General features: G+C 43.8%; 1 protein-coding gene across 1 annotated transcript in view; it reads right to left on the bottom strand.

The window, feature by feature from the left end:
• Positions 1–19,336, bottom strand: part of LOC133460490 (hippocalcin-like protein 1) — a 68,651-nt gene that overhangs the window by 12,140 nt on the left and 37,175 nt on the right. The window contains exons 3-4 of the mRNA XM_061741064.1: positions 12,898–13,179; positions 3,037–3,142 (exon numbers count right to left, since the gene is read on the bottom strand). Coding sequence (XP_061597048.1) covers positions 3,037–3,142; positions 12,898–13,179 — 388 coding nt within the window. The remainder of the gene's footprint in view (positions 1–3,036; positions 3,143–12,897; positions 13,180–19,336) is intronic.

Below are 19,336 nucleotides of genomic sequence, written 5' to 3'. Positions count from 1 at the left end.
GAAAAAGGGGCAGATCAGATAAGATTCTTCTTCTTTCTGCTTGCTTTTCATTCACGAGTTAAGAACATTTGTATTTGTATTGAATTATTTAATTTTTTTGAATGAAATAAAGAATATAAAAAAATAAAATAAAAAAATATGTCACAGGTGTCAAACTGAATCTCAGAAGGAACGGTGTCCTGCATGTTTTAGATGTTTCACTGCTTTAACACACCTGATTCTAATTAATGATCGTCACCAGCTTGTCATCAAAGTCTGGATAGTTCTGTTGATGACACAGCTCCTTGAATCATGGTGCAATTAAACAGGGAAACCGGCCCTCAAGGGCCTATTTAAATACATTTGCATATTTAAATGGAGGCGTGGACAGGGAGGAGTCTGGTACTCCTACATGTGCGCTCAATTCCACGTTGATTGGGATGTACAAAGGAAATGTGCTTGGATTCATGCCTACGCACAGTTTCATACATCTGGATTTTTTTGTGCGTAGGACGTTTTCTGGATTTAAGCGTAAGCCATGTTTCAGTAGGAAATCCACGCAAGTCTTTGTACATGAGGCCACTGGTCGTTCCTTATCGCCCGTCTAGATCCCTTTTTAATTCTCTCCTCAGCCACCAGGTTTATGAACATCTGCACCTCAGAGTTGGATCACCAAACAGACTTTTGCTGCCATTGCTGGTTGAATAAAATGAACAAGAAGCTGCAGAGTCACTCTTTCACTGATTTCACTGATTTCACTGATTTCCGACTCAGACGTCTGACTCCAAAACCCCCCGACCAATCGGTGGTCTGTAGTGTGATGACGTCAGATGCAGCCGACTCAGCCGCTTAGAACCTCAGCAGAGTAGTTACAGAAAAAGTATCTACTCGGCACGTTAGACCCCTAGTGGGAAAGCACCAAACCGAGGCGAGTCGAGTCGGGCTGAGTAAGTACTAGTGGAAAAGCACAACATGTGTGGGCCAATTTGTAACCCACTAGGTACGATAGTAAGACATTCCAAGTCTTCCAGGAGTCCCCCGCATCTTCCTAGCAGTTCCCTAATGCCAGAAAATCTCCCAAAAAACTGCTCCCTCCCACAGATTTTTGGTGTAATTTTGTGTCAGAGACAACAGGCAACAACAGGCGACGCTGAGAATGTCAGAGAGAGCATCCTCTGCTCGGCTTCAGCGCTGACCTCTCTAAGACAGCTAGTTGACTCTGTCAGTCGATAACAGACTGGGATTTCTTTTCGTGCTGCGCTGCATACAACAGTTTCCTTTTTCCAGACAGCTTGTATGGTTGAATAACTCCCAGGTGTTCTCTCTTCTTTATGTCAAATAAATGAAATGAGTCGGCCATGGGTGAAAGAAACGAGTCTACTGTAGGCTATATTTGGGCTCAACGTGATGTCAGGGCGCAAATGGGCTGTCAGCCCAACGAGGGAACACTGAGGAAGGCGACAGCCCATCCCCCTCTCAGTCTGCATAGAAAAATGCTGTTTGTGCCACAACTAAGTAGATGACACCATGAAACGTTGGGTTGTGCAGCTTTGCATGGAGATGTTCAAGTGGGAGACAAAATGGCATGGATATTGACATCCTACCTGCTTTTTTTGCACTGTTTTCTTTCTTTCCGGTACTGCACTACTTTATTTTTTTCATTCCAATGTATATACTGTTTATATTTAATTATATATTTTTTACTTTTTTTACCCTTTCGCTGCATGTGTGTGTTGAGTGTACCGCTGCTGCACAAAGTGAATTTCTCCATTGCGGGAGAAATAAAGGACAATATAATTTAATGTTGACTGTTTTTTAAATAAACGTTGGAACTTTAAAGCAAACAAAATTCACGTCTTCCAAGAACACCAGTCACTACACACAACCGTCAATGCACCACTGTTTTGATGTGTTAGGATTTTATGAAATTGTTAAAAGTATGAGGGTTTTTTTCTATAAGATTGTACACTGATGGTTGCTCTCAGCGCAGAACTAGCTGAGTTCTTCTTTATGTGAGGACGGTGAAGAGGAACGGATGTTTAGGATTGATGGTTCCCCTCCTGTTTTTCTCTGGTTTTTGGTTGTCGTAGATCTTTGCTGGGTTGGCATGTCGGATTAGAGATAGACAAGAGAAAATATATGGCTGAAAGAGTGACATGTCTAAGTTTCTTAAACTGCAGTTGGCCTCTCAGAAAATAAGGTTCAACATCGGCTCCTATAACTTACAAAACACCTCCCTTTTTCAGTATAAATATGACTGGATTGATCTCCACAGTGTGCATTTCTCTCCTACCTATGTGGTTTGAGAAGAGTGTACCTCCGACGGGAAAACATTGTGCATGATATAATAAAAGCTTGTGTTAACTTTAATTCTGTTCCCTGGTTTTCTTATGGTGCACCAGACAAATGAACACGAGGATCTTTCAGATGTCAAACGCAAAGTTTCTATCTCGGATCATATCACCAAGATCAAATTCAGAGTCAGTTTATTTTCCTATAAAAAACTTCTTCATTGCATTATTTAATATTTTCTTTTGTTCTGTTTTCGATTACACATAGGGTTAAAAGGATTTGCAAACACTAACATATTCTTTTCATTTACTTTTTTTGGCATAACTCACACACAGATAAACATTCAGAAAATAATGTGCAACTTAAAATGGAAAAAAAAGCCATCGATTGATTATCTCCATCATGATTGTGAGCATGGTTTGTGTGTTTATATGTGTCCCTGTGATGGACTGGTGACCTGTCCAGGGTGTAACCCCTGCCTCTCACCTAAAATGAGCTGGGATAGGCTCCAGCAGACCCCCGTGACCCCGCAAGGGATAAAGCGGGTAAGATAATGAATGAATGATTATCTCCATTTAGTGTGCTTTGTTTACGTTTTATAAGAGGCTTATATGTAGGCTATATTACTTAAATAAACATATACTGCTGAACTTTTTGCAAAACCTCTTGTTCCAAATAAAACAAGCACTTTTGACAGATCATCTTCAACGAACTGTCACATTCAGACCCCACCCAACCCTCGATGCGGCTATTTCCTCCTCTCACCATCATTATTGAGATCCATTTGTCTGAAGATCTTATCTGTCCTCTTCTCCGGCGTGGATTCATCCTCTGGCATCTTCATCACAGATGACACCATTTTGTAGATTGCCTGACAAAGACAAAGCAAGAGGAAGAGGAGGGGGGAGGAAGAGAGGAACAGAGTGGGTGGCACAAGAAGAGAAGGATAAATGAATGTTAGCCAGCAGGGGCCCATTAAGAAGACTCGGCAAGAGTGCTAAAACTCTGCTGATGCATGGCCCCACTGCAGCTCTGAAGGACCACTAAAAGGCCGTAGATATCAGCTACTTCTAGCTGTGAAAATCTGCTCCCTGGGCAGCCTTTGTACAAATACCTTTACCGGCTCTGTATGGGTACAAGCAAGGCAAGTTTATTTGTATAGCACAATTCAACACACGGTAATTCAAAGTGCTTTACATCAACATTAAAAGCGGCAAGATGCAATTAAACAGTAAATAACAAATAAAATGATAAGAAAAGAGGTAAAATAATAAAAAGCACAAGTTGTTAAAAAGTAAGGGCAGTAGAGTACAGCAGGAACACATCTCATTCTTACAATGGCAAGAATTACATTTCTATATGGTCAAAACATACAAAGACCGGGTCAAATACACTATTACAGAAGTAATCTGTAACAATTTGTACGGTGAATTAAACCAATTTGACAATTCTATTCCCACAATGCCTGTTTCCAGGTCTTATTTCACACAACTGACGAGAATTACGTTTCTATACGGTCAAAACGTATAAAGACCAGGTCAAATACAGTATTACAAAAGTAATCTGTGCCGATTCGTGTGGTGAATCAGACCAATTTGACAATTCTACGTCACAATGCCTGTATTCAGGGCTTATCCATAACTTTGCCTGTTTTTCGAAAAACATAACTATTTCATTTAAGAGTACGCTTAAATAACCAATAAAATGATAAGAAAATAGGTAAAATAATAGCTGTGGAATCATTGGAACAGGATTTACCTGTCTGGCACAAGAGTACATTTGTGCTTGTAGTAGGATGGGAGCTTACAATCAGAGCTTACTGTACAGTATTAACCTGATACATCTTTATCTGTTGACTGATACGAGCACCTCCAGTCCCCTGATAGCATTAAATTAACCTCTGCTAGTGAGCACAGAAAAGCTCTCAGTATCAGCTGGATCTGGTTGTAGAACCCAAATCAGTTTATGTGCCCATTAAATCTCCACCGGGAGTACAAGGTGTTAAACAGTTGGGCTGTGTGACAGCTAGTGTTGTTTTTGTCAGCCTGTTTCAATTTTAGTTTTGATTAGTTAGTTTGACTAGTCTTTGGGTCAACCTATCATTTTAGTTTTTATCAGTTTTAGTCACATTTATTCTCCTTTTAGTCGTGTCAAGTTTAAGTCGACTAAAAGTATGAGCATTTTAGTCTTATTTTAGTCAGAATTGTCCAGGACCATTTTAGTCTAGTTTTAGTCAAATATTGTATATGGCCAAACCCATTTTACAATTCAATCAAGGTTATCTTATTATTATATTATTGTTACCTTATAGAACAAAACCCAATGTGTCATCGAAACAGAAAAAAATGGGGAGAAATGTGGAAAAATAAATAGGCTGTAAACTCAAATTAGAGTCTTCTGTATCTGGAATGAATGTATTCTTGCAGAGGATCAGAATCAGAATCAGAATCATCTTTATTGGCCAAGTTTGAACATTGTCCAACAGGGAATTTGACTCTGGTTGTTTCGCTCGCTGTACCCAGATTTAAAAATAGCAAACAGTAAAGTAAATAAACAAATGTAGTAAATAAACAAATGTAGGCACTTATTAACATATATAGAATTAGAGAACCGAAAGGTACAGCAGTATGAGGTAGAAAAATTACGGCTCTAAATAAAATAACAAATAAAAATGTACAATTATTTTATTTTTTTAAAGTGAAAGGTGCAGCAGAATGAGGCAGACATGATTGTTGCTGGAAGGTGCATTGTTACAGAATGTGATAGTTATTATAATTACTGCTATTATTGTTATTGCACGGTGATTGGTGTCTCTGAGACTCTATTAGTTGTGAGAGTTCATCAGAGCAACAGCTTGGGGTAAGAAACTGTCCCTGTGTCTGGAGGTTTTGGCTACAGAGCTCTGTAGCGCCGTCCAGAGGGGAGGAGTTCAAACAGACTGTGTCCTGGGTGTGAGGGATCTGCAGAGATGCTACCTGCCCGTTTCCTGGTCCTGGACCGGTACAGGTCCTGGATAGATGGGAGGTTAGTCCCAATTATCCTCTCTGCAGGATGTGGGACCTTTCAATGCTTTGAAAGCCAACATCTAACTCAACCAAGAAACACCTGGTGGCTCAGTGCTCCAGGGTCTGAAAGTGGTGCCAGTAGTAGTTGGGGCACAACAGTGGCTTCAGCAGACCCCAGGAACAACATCTGAGATCTGTGCAGTCTTAGGAGCAGCAGAAATTCTGCGCAGAACCCACAAACTCCCAGACCTCTGGTAGGGGACCCAAGTTTTAAGAAGGGCAACCGCCCTCATAGGAATGGCCGAGTGTGGACATTTATATAATATATACAACAGATACAAACACATATTTTTCTGTGAGCTACCTTCCTTTGATCGGTGCTGCTGTCACTAAAGTTGCTTTCGTCAACGAAAATGATGACTAAATATTGTCGTCAACGAACCATTATCAGCTGAGGAAAACGAGACGAGACGCAACGAAAATGCTAGTCATGTGACGATAAAGATATTTAAATATATAATGCAATATCGTAAACGAATAAAAACGAGACTAAAATGTAGATTACAAAATAAAACTTTGCTTTAATGTGTCTTCATTTTCGCTGACCAAAACAAGACGAAATGTTCTAACACAGATCTTTAATGTCCATGTTTTCAGTAGTTTCCTCTGGTTTAGTTCTGCTGCTGGCTGACGTCACGTCCTCAATCCCAGTCGCGGCCCGCGGGGAATCAGATCCAGAAGATGCAGCTGCAGAGTTAGAGGCTGATGCCGTTAACGCAGAGTTCTAGGTTTACGTCAATTAAAAACAAAGTTAAATAGAGAAACGCAGGGATCTTCTCTGGGGCTGGGAGAAGAGGAAGAGACCATTTTTGGATACACTTTCCTACAAAGATGTTGAAAAGAAAACCCAATGTGTCATCGAAAGGTACAAAAGGTACCTGGTGAAAAAAAAAAAAAGTTGTAAAAAGAAGAGTTGCCGCATATCAGTGGAGTGTTGCAGCCACACGAGGAGGTCCAGGGATGCTGGGGTGTTGTGTTGGATTCTTTAGCTTGGCTGATTTAACGAATTGATATTGTACTCTATGAATTCAGGATATTGGACTTGATTGAATTATAAATAAATTAAAATGAGCAGCAGTAAGTTGCAATATAATTGAACTCAAGTGCATTAAACTTGTTGGATTTCCAGTAAAGTGCATTGTGAAGATGATTGTTGTGAATTAGTGAAGTGGACGGAAATCAAACAAGCCACTTTGAAAGGGTGGAGTCAGACATCTGCGTCCTCTCAACCCCCACGAGAGGGTGCCTCTTTTGAAACAAGCATTACAGTTTTTTCCCTTCTTAACCTCAGAGGTACAGCTAATGCAGCATAATGTGAAGTTTGGTAGAGCAGAAGAGGACGAAGCAGCATTATTTTACTCTGATCCTGGCCTGTGATCATGTCCAGTATCCTGCAAATCTGGATGGCTTGCTGAATGACATGATTTCTGTAGGAGGTGTCCCTAAAGAAAGTGACAGGATTGTTTTATGCTGCAATCTTTTAGTTGGTAGTCACGTGATGTGAGGTAATTCCCCTTTAAAAGACAAAAACGGTACTACTTGTATTGCACTTTCACAGAATTCAAACAAATCAATCGCAAAAAAGAATAATCAAACGCAACAAAAAAACATACGAAAGTCTGGAAGGAATATTATCAGACAAATGGGGAAAACTGTGAAATTATGCATTTAATCTTCAATTTGATGTTTGAATATGATATATAAAAACTCAAAACTATTATCAGTGAATAAAAGTTTTTAGGAACAACAAAAGACATACAAAACCCTTTCTTCAAAAAATATTCCTCTGGGAATAACTACTAACTAGTTAAATTATTATATCTTTAGTGGAGGCAATCTATCTGCTTAAATCTCTTATCTTTTCTAAATCGTACAGGCTCAATTGTATGTTTTCTGTCGGAGCTGTACTAAGATGACATAAGAGAACATTTCAGGTAAAGATTTTGATGCTCGAACCTGCCACAACACTCATTTATTTTCAGTACCTATTCAGAGGAAAACACCAACAACAAAAACAAAAACAACAAAATAACACCAACAAGATAAATACGAATTGTTATCGGGATTTTGACTGGAGCAACATACCTTTCTTTGAGCTTTTTGGATCTATATCTTTCCTTAACGTGATTTTCATTTTATTTCAAGAACAGGGCCTGACAGCACATCTAAACCCCAGTGTTGATGAGGACATGTCTATTGATCTGGGCTGGGCGAGGCTGTGGCGCGTTGGTCCGTTAACGAGGTGCAAAACAAACCCCCCCCCCCGTCAGTCGTCATCACAGCCTCCCTCTCAGCGCAGAACAATGGTGCCCTCCTCTCTCACGCCTATAACATAACCTCTGTGAGCTCGGGGATAATCCTGGCATTTTGCACACTCAGGGATAAACTGGTTAAATTTAACTTGCTAATCCATGAGAACCCCCCCACGCGCGCACACACACGCACGCACGCACACACACACACACACACACACACACACACACACACACACAGTGATAGCCTTACCCTCAGACCAATATCTCAACATAAAAATCCCTCCCTTTCTTGTGCTCACTGTTGACAACTGTGTGAAGCGCTGTGTTTCTGTGCTTTACAGTCAAGCAGTGGGTGAAAGGACAGGATGTGTGTGTTTGGGTGTCCAAGTGTTCCGTCTTCCCTTGCTAGTGTGTGATTGGCTGCTTCAGCTGCTAGAACATTGGACTTGAGGGAAACTGAAGGAAACAAGAACATAGCTGCGTCCGAAATTGCATACTTCCACCCTCATGAGTAGAAAAAACAGTATGTGAGATTTTTTAGTGTGTCCGAAACATTAATACGTGCACAATAGTATGCGCTATCCATGCTCATTCCGGAGAAATGTATTAGTATGGATTGATGGACACTAGCTAAGCAAAAAACTTCCTACAATGCAATGCAGAGGTGTTTGGTTGCTAAGTGCTGCGCAGATACTAAGCAACCAACAAAAATGGAGGATAACGTTACCGGTACCAAGCAAAGCTGCAGCAGCACCACCACCATAAAACCACACAGCGCAGGAGAAATGTCATCTTGTTTGGGCCAGGATAAACGGGAAAGAGCGGAATGGTGCGCTGCTACTGCTGCTGTGACAGGAGTTGTTACCATGGTAACAACTCCCCCTCCCAACGGCAGGAAGTGCTGTGTGCACTCTGAGTACTACGTCCAAATTAATGCATACTACTGATATTTACTCAAAACTGTGCTGAACTTAAGTATACTTTTTGAGTATATAGTGTTTAGTATGACACCAGCCATGAATCTCTATATCAAACCATTCAAAAGTTATGGCAGAAAGTAGGAACTATCAAATATCGACAAATCAGATGAAGGGGCGGGGCTAATTCGCACCAATTAAGGTGAAGGCTGTCAGGAGTCAGATGACACCACCCACATGTCTTTATCACAACCCGTTCAAAAGTTATGGCAGAAAGTAGGAACTATCAAATATGGACCAATCAGATGAAGGGGGCGCGCGCTTTTTGGCATCTATCGTCGCCACGGTAACGCTTTTGAAAGAGAAAAGTATCGTCGCAGGATCGAGACGCACATTTTGATGTATAAGACACCTGGGTGCACATTACGGTTCGGGCCGTATTAACTGCCGAAGGAATGGCATAAATTGTGCCAAAATTACGCGATTAATTAAAAATGTTCAAAATGGCCGACTTCCTGTTCGGTTTCGGCCATGGCGCCAAGAGACTTTTTTTAAAGTTGCGACATGATACAGGTGTGTAGCGATTTTTGTGCATGTACATCAAACCGTATTGTGGGGCTTGAGGTTTTCCAGGGGGCGCTGTTGAGCCATTTTGCCACACCCATTAATGCAAACCATTAAATATCAAATTTTTCGCCAAGCCTGGCTTGCGTGCAAAATTTGGTGACTTTTGGGGCACGTTTAGGGGGGCAAAAAGGCCCTCCTTTCGTCGGAAAAATAAGGTAAAAAAAAAGGAAATTCCTACAGATACAATAGGGCCTTCGCACTCTCAGTGCTCGGGCCCTAATAACTTGGTCTGATAAATGAATGTGTGAACCATCCCCCAACCCCACCTAAGAACACACATGAAGTCCAAACAGTTTCTTTATACAATACTGTGGTATAGTAGCTGTTCTTGTTGACATTTTAGAATAGATTACAATAGATCAGAATAGCATAGAATAGAATAGACTAGAATAGAATAGCCTAGAATAAAATAGATCAGAATAGTCTAGAATAGCCAAGAATAGAATAGAATAGATCAGAATAGAATACAATACATCAGAATAGCCTAGAATAGAATAATTAGAATAGCCTTGAATATCCTAGAATAGAATAGAATAAAATAGAACAGAATAGAATAGAATAAAATAGAATAGAATAGGCTCCTAGTCTCATCTGTGATGTCATAGAGCCCTACAATTTAAACCGCTCATCAAGTAACACTTGAAACTCACACTGCCAACAACGGTGACAGAGGTGTGTTGTGTGTTACTAGTTTTTGGTGTGATACTAATTTCTGACACCACAATAAATCCACTCAAGCACAATTTCTTTTTTTTTTTAAACATTTCCCTGTAAATGTAAAAAAAAACCAAAACACTAAAATGTGGGTAAAACATGAGAATGAGAAGGAATAAAGTTTCTAGTCTTTTTTAAATTGACCACTTAAAATCTGGAGCCTAATCAATAAACTTGTGAGCCAATATATAATATATATAATGATAATATATATAATAATTTAATATATCATATAAGCCAATTGATTAGTCAGTAAAAGTAAGAAAAGGCAAGTATGGTAATGACAACCCTGCTATGTTTTTATGAGAAAAATCACCTGTGCTTGAGAACATTTATTTGGGAGTGTCACGTCGGGGGTAAGATGTGGACCCAAACGCAGGAGAGCAGGAGGCAGGAGTTCAGCAAAAAAAGGGTTTATTTAAAGGAGCTGTATGTAAGAGCAATAATAAAACGAATCATAAAATGACCCCGATATGTCAACAGACATTTAAAAATCATGTTAATTTCAAATACTAATGTCACTGACAACAGCACTCAAGCCAGGATATTCCAGTTTAAAAAGAGGAGTTGCAGCCCTCAACTGATGTTTATGTTGTCATTTTTTGTTTTGGCCTGAAGCTCCACCCTCCACCTATCTCCCAATCACCAAGTCAGTATTGTTTCTGAAGCTCCACCCTCCACCTATCTCCCAATCACCAAGTCAGTATTGTTTCTGAAGCTCCACCCTCCTCCTATCTCCCAATCACCAAGTCAGTATTGTTTCTGAAGCTCCACCCTCCACCTATCTCCCAATCACCAAGTCAGTATTGTTTCGGCATCCGGGTTGCCAGCTCGGCTCTAATTATCGCAGCCATGGCAGCCTACGTTCCTGCTGCATTCTGCAGCCTACCTGGCAACCTCTGGTCGGGGGGAGGAGGGGAAGGGTACACGCCGCTCAACAATATTTTGAAAGTGACTGCAGTACCAGTTTTGGCCATTTCTTACAGACGGCTCCTTTAACAAAAAAACAAACTAAAAGCGCTGCAGGGCAGGATGGAAAACAAGAACATGAACGTGGCTACAAAAACCTGACGGGGAAAACATGGAGGTAGAAACAGTACGGTCCGACAGGGAACAAGGGAATGACAAGACCAGATATACTCAGGGGATAACGAGACATGACGAGACACAGGTGCAGACAATCAGGGCAGATGGGACACAGGCGGGGCAAAACAGAAACTCAAAGACTGGGGGGGAAGAGTCAAACCCTAACAGTACCCCCCCCTCAAGGGACAGATCCCAGATGTCCCCCATGACCTATCACCCAGGGCGGGTGGAGGGGACCTGGAGGAGGGCCCAGGCCAACACACGGCCAAAGTTCCGGGGGCCGTCCTGGGGACTGGGCAGACCGGTGAGACAGCTCCTGGGGTCGCCCACGAGGCCGGGCAGACCGGCGAGACCGCTCGGGGGGACGTCCCCAAAGCCGGGCAGGCCGGCGAGACAGCTTGGGGGGACGTCCCCGAGGCCTAGGCCTGGGGGGCTTGGCGCGGGGCTTGGCGTGAGGCTTGGCGTGGGGCGTGACGGGGACTCTTGACGTGACGGGGACTCTTGACGTGACGGGGACTCATGACGTGACGGGGACTCTTGACGTGGCGGGGACTCTTGACGTGACGGGGACTCTTGACGTGACGGGAACTCTTGACGTGACGGGGACTCTTGACGGGGACTCGTGGCGTGGGGCTTGGCAGGCTTGGCATGGGAACTTGGCTTGGCATGGGAACCAGGATACGTGGAGCTGGCTGAGGGGGAGCCCGGGTTCAGGGCGCTGGCTGCGGGGGTACCCGGGTCCGGGGCGCTGGCTGCGGGAGTACCCGGGTCCGGGGCGCTGGCTGCGGGGGTTCTGGGACCATCACCGGAGCAGGGGCTGATGCGTCCGGGACCACCACCGACGACGCGCCCGAGACCACCGCCGGAACAGCGGCTAGCTGGGGCTGACGTCGACGCCCTCGCTCCAGAGCCTGGATGCTCCCGGGCCCACCCCAAGCCAGGCGTGTTCCCCAGAAGGGGGACTTCTCCTCGAGCCACCTCCTATTTTCTCAGAGGGAAATCCATTCTCCCGCTGGGTCCATTTGTGGTCAGAGGATAACGAGACATGACGAGACACAGGTGCAGACAATCAGGGCAGATGGGACACAGGCGGGGCAAAACAGAAACTCAAAGACTGGGGGGGAAGAGTCAAACCCTGACCCTGATTTACTGGGCCGTTTAGATTAGCAGGATACAGTTAAATCATTGATCCAGAAAAGAGTTAAATGTCCAGCCTCCCCATCACCATCTGACATGGGAAGTCTTAATCATAATTTTAGTTGCTGTAAACCAATCCAAAGATTGCTCCTAAAAAATCATTCCAAAACAGACTTGAAAAGTGGCAACTATACTGTCAACAGATAAGTCTGGGACTGAAAATAATTTGTGTAAACAGATGCATATACCGGTCCACCAAAAGCGTCCAACTGATTCCTCTAAAGCAGTTCCAAAACACAGTTACTCACACAAGCCATCAGCTACACGCTTTCACGTGCCATGACACCTCTTCTCCTTCCTCCAGGAGGCTTACAGGAATTTGACCAAAAAGAGACACTTGTCTGAGCTATGACCAATGCAGAATCATCCCATTTTTTGTCTCCTCTAATAACTGTTGGTTTTTGCTGGACTGAAATAACTGTGGCTTCATGGAGTTGTGATAAATGCTACTACAGAGATACCAAATGATTGAAATAAGATAGATTGAAATTAGAATAACAAGGCCACTTTCAGGTATTTCATAGATTAAAAAAAACAAACAAAAAAAACCCCTAAAAATAAAGTGAGTGAAATTGTCCCAAAAGTAAGAATATTTTTTGAAAATAGCTCAGGAAGTTCTCTGATTAAATGTTTTGAGCCAGTTTCCAGGCAGAAGGGCTTCCACAGTGAGATAATAAGTATGGTCCACATGATGGTACCTGCAACCAGAAGAACAACTGCTACGTCATACACCTATTCATCGTATATCTAGCTTTAATTGCTCACCTGTACAATCTCCAGCATCTCATCACGGCTGATGTACCCATTTCCATCCAGGTCATACATACTGAAGGCCCATTTGAGCTTCTGCTCCAGCTTTCCTCTTGATGTCACGCTCAAGGCAATGATGAACTCCCGGAAGTCTATTGTTCCATCGGCATTTGTGTCGAAAGTCCGGAAGACGTGCTCAGCAAACTTGGAGGCATCACCGTAAGGAAAGAAATTGGCATATATCTTCTTGAACTCTTCAACATTCAAGGTTCCACTAGGGCAATCCTTCAAGAAACCCTGAAAAAATAAAAATAAAACACTTTGTGTCAAGACGTGGGTTGACTCATACATACAGTACCTCCTGCAACAGAGCTGATTATCGGGAAACAACAAATACATTATTTATTAATTGTCAGATGCTCAAATATAATGAATTGTTGATTTCAAAATATCACTGTTGATGTACAAGGCTTATAATAATCTGTTACCACACTGTATCCAGAAGCTGTTTTAGCAAACAAACAAAGTGCATATGAACTGAGAGGAAGCTGTATGTTCACAAAAACAAGAACAGAACAGATGTCAAACATGTGTTTCAGTTTATGGGTGGAATGTTTTGGAAATGGAAATTAAAGAGTGCAGTACATACCAAATACTTAAAAAAAATATTGAAGAACAAGATGCTCATTAAGTATGATCATATTGTATGAGTGTTTATGTAAGTCTGTCGGATCGGTGCAGCGTCCGCAGTTATGCAGTCGGTGCCAAACACTTTTTTGGAACTTATCAGTGCTACGTGAGCGTGGCCTACAAAAGGCGGGCTTGAACTACTGTATGACTAACAAGCTAAAGCTAACACCATCAGCAAGATGCTTCCCTTTTCTGAAGATAACTACCACCATCTCCTTCAGAAAATAAACAGTCTGGAAACCAAAATCCAACCACTAGAGGTAAATGTGGAATGAAATGGAATGTGTGGAGATGATGACTAAACATAGAGAACAAGACCCTGCTAATCTAGAGTTAATCAGAGCTAACAAGGCTGATAGGAAACGGGAGGCCGTTGTTTTTAGTAACAACTCCTCAAGTATTTCCTGGAATGCGCTTGGTGCAAATCTAACGAATAAATCATCTCACAGGGAGAAGACAGAACCAGTCCTGTCTGGTGATATCTGTGAAGCCTCCGGCTGCCCTGCACTATCAACGAGACCAAACTCTTTCTTCAACCCCCGTTGTTAGCAGGTCATAGACTTGGACAGATGTCAATGGAAAAGGAACAAAGAAGCCTCCTCCTCCACAAACTCCTCCACTACAAAACCGATTTGCATCACTAAAACAGAACTCTGGATGTCCATCTGATGACCTGGATAAAGTCACTTCACACAACATGGTAATCTGGAAAAACAACTCAGAAAGTAAAAGGCTAAGAAGGCTAATGCCTGGACCGGAGACTCTGATTGTTGGTGATTCTGCTGAGAAAGATGTTAGATATGTGTGTGGGAAACATACAAAAGTACTGTGCTTTCTCAAGGATATGGTATCGGATGTAAGAGACAAGATCGTGCAAATTCTGGCTGCATTCCAACTGTGAACAGCGTTGTATTACATGTTGGCTCAAATAATGTTGTGAAACAGCAGTCTGAGGTGCTAAAACGAGACTTCAAGAAGCTGTTTGATACACTTAATAGTCTAGATGCTGAAGTGTTTATTTTTGTCCCTTTACCACCAATGCAAGTAGATGAGAGATTCAGCAGGTTGAACAAATGCCTGTCAGGTACTCTAGTCAGGTACTATTTTTTTCTGGGACCCCCCCCCAGACATTTGTTTTAACGCAGATGGTCTCTGCCTCAGCAGATCTGGAGCGAGGCTGTTTGCTGCTAATCCTTTCTATGTTCAGAGATATCTTTCTGTCTCGTTGGACAAGGACAGAAAGTCACAAAAACAAGAGGATAAGTTACAGCCCAGTGGAAGCCTTCCTGAAGTTATCTCTGACGTCTCCTGCACCAAAAGACAGGAATGAAGACCCACCCTCATCCAAGTCATCCTCCCCACCTCTCCCTCTGTTGGACTTGACTGACCACATAAAGGAATTGGTCACTGTTGCCACCAAAATTAGCCTATGCCCCAGTCCCATTCCTGCCTTGTACCCTGTGTAAAGTGAGGCACTGTGACATTAATCTGTTTATGGTGACTGTTGCTATTGGTAATGTGTGAAGAATGCTTGTCCAATGAATAAATGATTTACTTAAGCCAATTTTTTGAATTTTGAATTGTGTTTTGAATAAAAATACTCAATTAATTTTATCAAATGCCTTTTCAGCATCCAATGAAAATATGGCTGTGGTGTTTGATACATTTATCAAATAGTCTGCACAGGTTATTGGAGGAATTTCTAGCTGTAATGAAGACTGTTTGGTCTGGGTCGGTGATAAGCAGAGTTAAGGCCGAAATATGGTTCTGCGTCAAAACTGCGCCGCGCCTACAGCGTGTGGTTTGGGTCGACGCAGACCACACGCCGTCACCTGCGCCGTCACTGACGTGCACCTCCCGAAAATTGTAACTACGCGTCGAGGCGACGCAGACCACACGCAGAGGGAGAGGGCTGTGATTGGTTCGCTTGGAAGCAACGCATTTCCGGTTTCCGGTTTGAAGCAGTAGTGAACTTTCAGGGCTCTTTTCTTCGTTTATGTGTGATTTTTTTAGTTTTGTTTTTTTGCACAATAGTTGTCCTTATCTCTTTGATTTACTGTGACCGGAAAAAGTCGGATAAACAATTCAGAAAAAGATCGCTAACTAGCGGCCGCGGGGGGTACTGCACGGCGACCAAATGGAGAGACGGAGAAGTCCGAAGGGTTCAATACGGCGTCACGGCTGCGGCGTGTGCTCTGCGTTGGTGTGACGCAGAAGCTTAATTCAGCCTTTACCCTCTTTATTTGTAGCGCTAACAGCATACTGATGATTTCCATATCTGAATTAATCAAAATCCAGTGGGGAAGCTGCCTGGACCTGGTGATTTGTTATTAGGCATACATTGGAGTGCTTTATGGAGCTCTGTTAGCGTTAGCACTTTATCAAGTTCTTTTAAGGACATATTGGCGAAGGGTGTTAACTGGTTGGTGTCCTGACTGACTGAATTTAAGGTGCTGATTTTTAGAATTCATAATTCGGTGGCTTAGTGGTTAGCACTGTTGCCTCACAGCAAGAAGGTCCCCGGTCGACTCCCAGGCCCGGCAGGGGCCTTTCTGTGTGGAGTTTGCATGTTCTCCCCGTGCTTGCGTGGGTTCTCTCCGGGTACTCCGGCTTCCTCCCACAGTCCAAAAACATGCATATTAGGTTAATTGATGATTCTAAATTGCCCGTAGGTGTGAGTGTGCATGGTTTGTGTGTTTATATGTGGCCCTGCGATGGACTGGTGACCTGTCCAGGGTGAACCCCTGCCTCTCACCTGAAATGAGCTGGTATAATAATAATAATAATTAATAATAATTCATTTTATTTAGTGGCGCCTTTCAAGTCACCCAAGGTCACCTTACAGAATAAAACAAAAACAAAAATACAATAGAAATACAAATACAGGAAATACAATAGAAATACAATAGAAATAATAATACATACACATATACAATGGACAACCGAGGTGCAACAGTACAGATAACGCAACAGTATGGTGGGAAGTAGTGTGTGGTGACCGGTCAAAGTGAATGGGCAAGTTTAAACAGGTGAGTCTTGAGTTGCGTTTTGAATGTGGTGATGGAGTCTATTTGTCTTATGTGTGGGGGGAGGGAGTTCCAGAGTCTGGGTGCCGTACAACTGAAAGCTCGGGCACCCATGCTGCTAAGGTGTGAGGTGGGAGTGAAAAGAAGTCCAGCAGAGGTTGAGCGGAGGGTGCGGGAGGGGGTGTATTCTTTCAGTAAGTCACAGAGGTAGGTGGGGGCTAGGTTGTGAAGAGCTTTGTGGGTGAGGAGGAGGTTTTTGTAAATGATGCGGTATTGGACTGGGAGCCAGTGGAGTTGGATAAGGACGGGGGTGATGTGGTCAGATGACTTGATGCGGGTGATGATCCGGGCGGCCGAGTTCTGAATGAGTTGTAGTTTGTTGGTGAGTTTGGTTGGGAGGCCAGTGAGGAGAGCATTACAGTAATCGATACGGGATGTGACGAATGAGTGGACCAGAATTTCGGTGCTGGATTGGGACAGTGCTGGACGGAGTCTGGAGATGTTGCGGAGGTGGAAGAATGCAGTCCGGGTGATGTTGTGGATGTGAGGTGCAAATGAGAGTGTATTGTCCAGAATGACGCCGAGACTCTTGACGTTATAGGCTCCAGCAGACCCCCGTGACCCTGCAAAAGGATAAAGCGGGTATAGATAATGGATGGATGGATAATTTTTACTTCTTTAATCTTGTTTTCCAGGGTTCTTCCATCTTGCTGTTCCTTCTTTTTCTTATGGGTGGAATATGAGAGGATTTTTCCTCTTAGTACAGCTTTCTTGTTTCCCAAAGAAGTGAGAGAGCTGTTTGTGGTGAATTATTTATTTCAAGGAAGGATGCCCACTTTCTTTTTATGTAATCATCAAAGTCAGGATCATTAAGTAGTGATGTATTAACTTGCCACCTGTTGCTGATTTATTTTTATTCAAGGTAAGATTGATTGGTGCATGATCGCTAATATTGATGGGATGTGTTGCTCTGTCACTTATCTTTAAGATTATGGAATTGCTAATTAGGTAATAGGCAATACAGGAATATGATTTATGAGCATATTGCCGATTGATAAAAAATAGGACTCTTTGTCTTTGGGCCATCTTAGCCTTCGACCATCTCCGAGACCATAATCGGCAATGAACGGATTGTTTCTGTTTAAATGTGGTTATAAGATTTATCTAGTGTAGGGTTGAGAACTGTATCAAAATCTCCATTTATAATCATCAGTTAGTCAGATAAATTGGAAGTGGGTGGTAATTCCTATATTAATGATAATGAAACAGCGTTCAGTATCTTTATAGATAGATTAGATGTTTGTGTGAATTTAAATGTCTACTCCTCGTTCCTTTGAATTGAAATTAGCACCAAGTGTGTGGCTCAATTGTGATGTCATTCATCTTTGGAGGTCTGATTTGGAAGTGTGCCCTTTTTGTAAAAGATGTCGCCCTGCAATTTATTTATATGATCAAGTACCTTTGTTTTTGAATTGTGAATTGATTCCTCTGATATTCCAATTTAAGTAAGTTCATAACATTAGGGATATTATTGTCTGATTCTTGTGACTGTGTGGATTGTGGAGATGTATATAAAAGCCTGAGAATCTGCATCACACATAGGATGATTTTCAAAGCCTCTTGTTCACAGTACTGCAAGCTGTGGATCAAGAAGGCCTGGTCAGCTGGCTGGAACGCACCCATCTTTTTTCAGTCATATTTGGCCATTTTAGCTTAAAAGGGTGGAATACCCTCTCCGGATTGGGGATCAGATCCCGTCCCAAGTCCCAAGTTCATAATTGACGGAAGAATGCATGAGAGATCGATAGGTGGGTTGGTGCGTGTGGCAGGGTGGGGGAGCAGCCACTCAGCTGATTGGGCACAGGTGTGCTGAAGGTGCTGGCAGGTGTGTCTGGGTGAATAAAACGTTTCCTGCACAAAACCCTGTGTCCTCTGTCCTGTCGGGTGACCCCAAGTAGCAAGCCCTTGCTACAGTGGCCCCCAACGTGGGGCCCAACAGGATGGAGGAAGAATGCGGGGAGCGGACCCTGGAGACGCTGGCACAGGTGCTGGCAGACCTGGCAGCCCTGTTGCAGAGCTATGTGGAGCGGCAGACCGCAGCGCTGGAGGCGCAGCAGCCGGCAGGCCGTGAGGCGGAGGCTGCAGGCCACCAAGCGACGGCTCCTGGGGCGGCCCCAGCGACAGCGGGACCCGCAGCGCGACCTACCCCGGCGCCACGCCGGAGGTTCGCCACGGCGGTCTTGGAGGATGCGGCCCCGGAGGATGCGGTCCCGGAGGATGCGGTCCCGGAGGATGCGGTCCCGGAGGATGCGGTCCCGGAGGATGCGGTCCCGGAGGATACGGTCCCGGAGGATGCGGTCCCGGAGGATGCTGCGGATCCCGGCTGCTGAGGTGGAGGCGTCGGCCGCTGAGGTGGAGGCGTCGGCCGCTGAGGTGGAGGGGTTGGCCGCTGAGGTGGAGGGGGTCGGCCGCTGAGGTGGAGGTGTCGGCCGCTGAGGTGGAGGCGTCGGTTGCTGAGGTGGAGGCGTCGGCCGCTGAGGTGGAGGCGTCGGCCGCTGAGCTGAGCGTGCCAACTTCAGTTCCGGAGGCGGTCCTGGGCACAGCTCGGCCAGCGCCGCAGATTCCGTCTGCCCCGAGGCCACACTCGGTCCAGTCCCGATAGCATTCCTCTCGCCGGTCTGCCAGACGCAGGGGGCGACCGCCCGACTGAGACCGATCGGGCGGTTCCGTGGGCCGAA

The sequence above is a fragment of the Cololabis saira genome, chromosome 15, assembly GCF_033807715.1.
Source record: "Cololabis saira isolate AMF1-May2022 chromosome 15, fColSai1.1, whole genome shotgun sequence".
NCBI lineage: Eukaryota > Metazoa > Chordata > Actinopteri > Beloniformes > Belonidae > Cololabis > Cololabis saira.
Note: the sequence above shows the minus strand (reverse complement) of the source record. Positions and strands in the feature narration are given on the sequence as shown.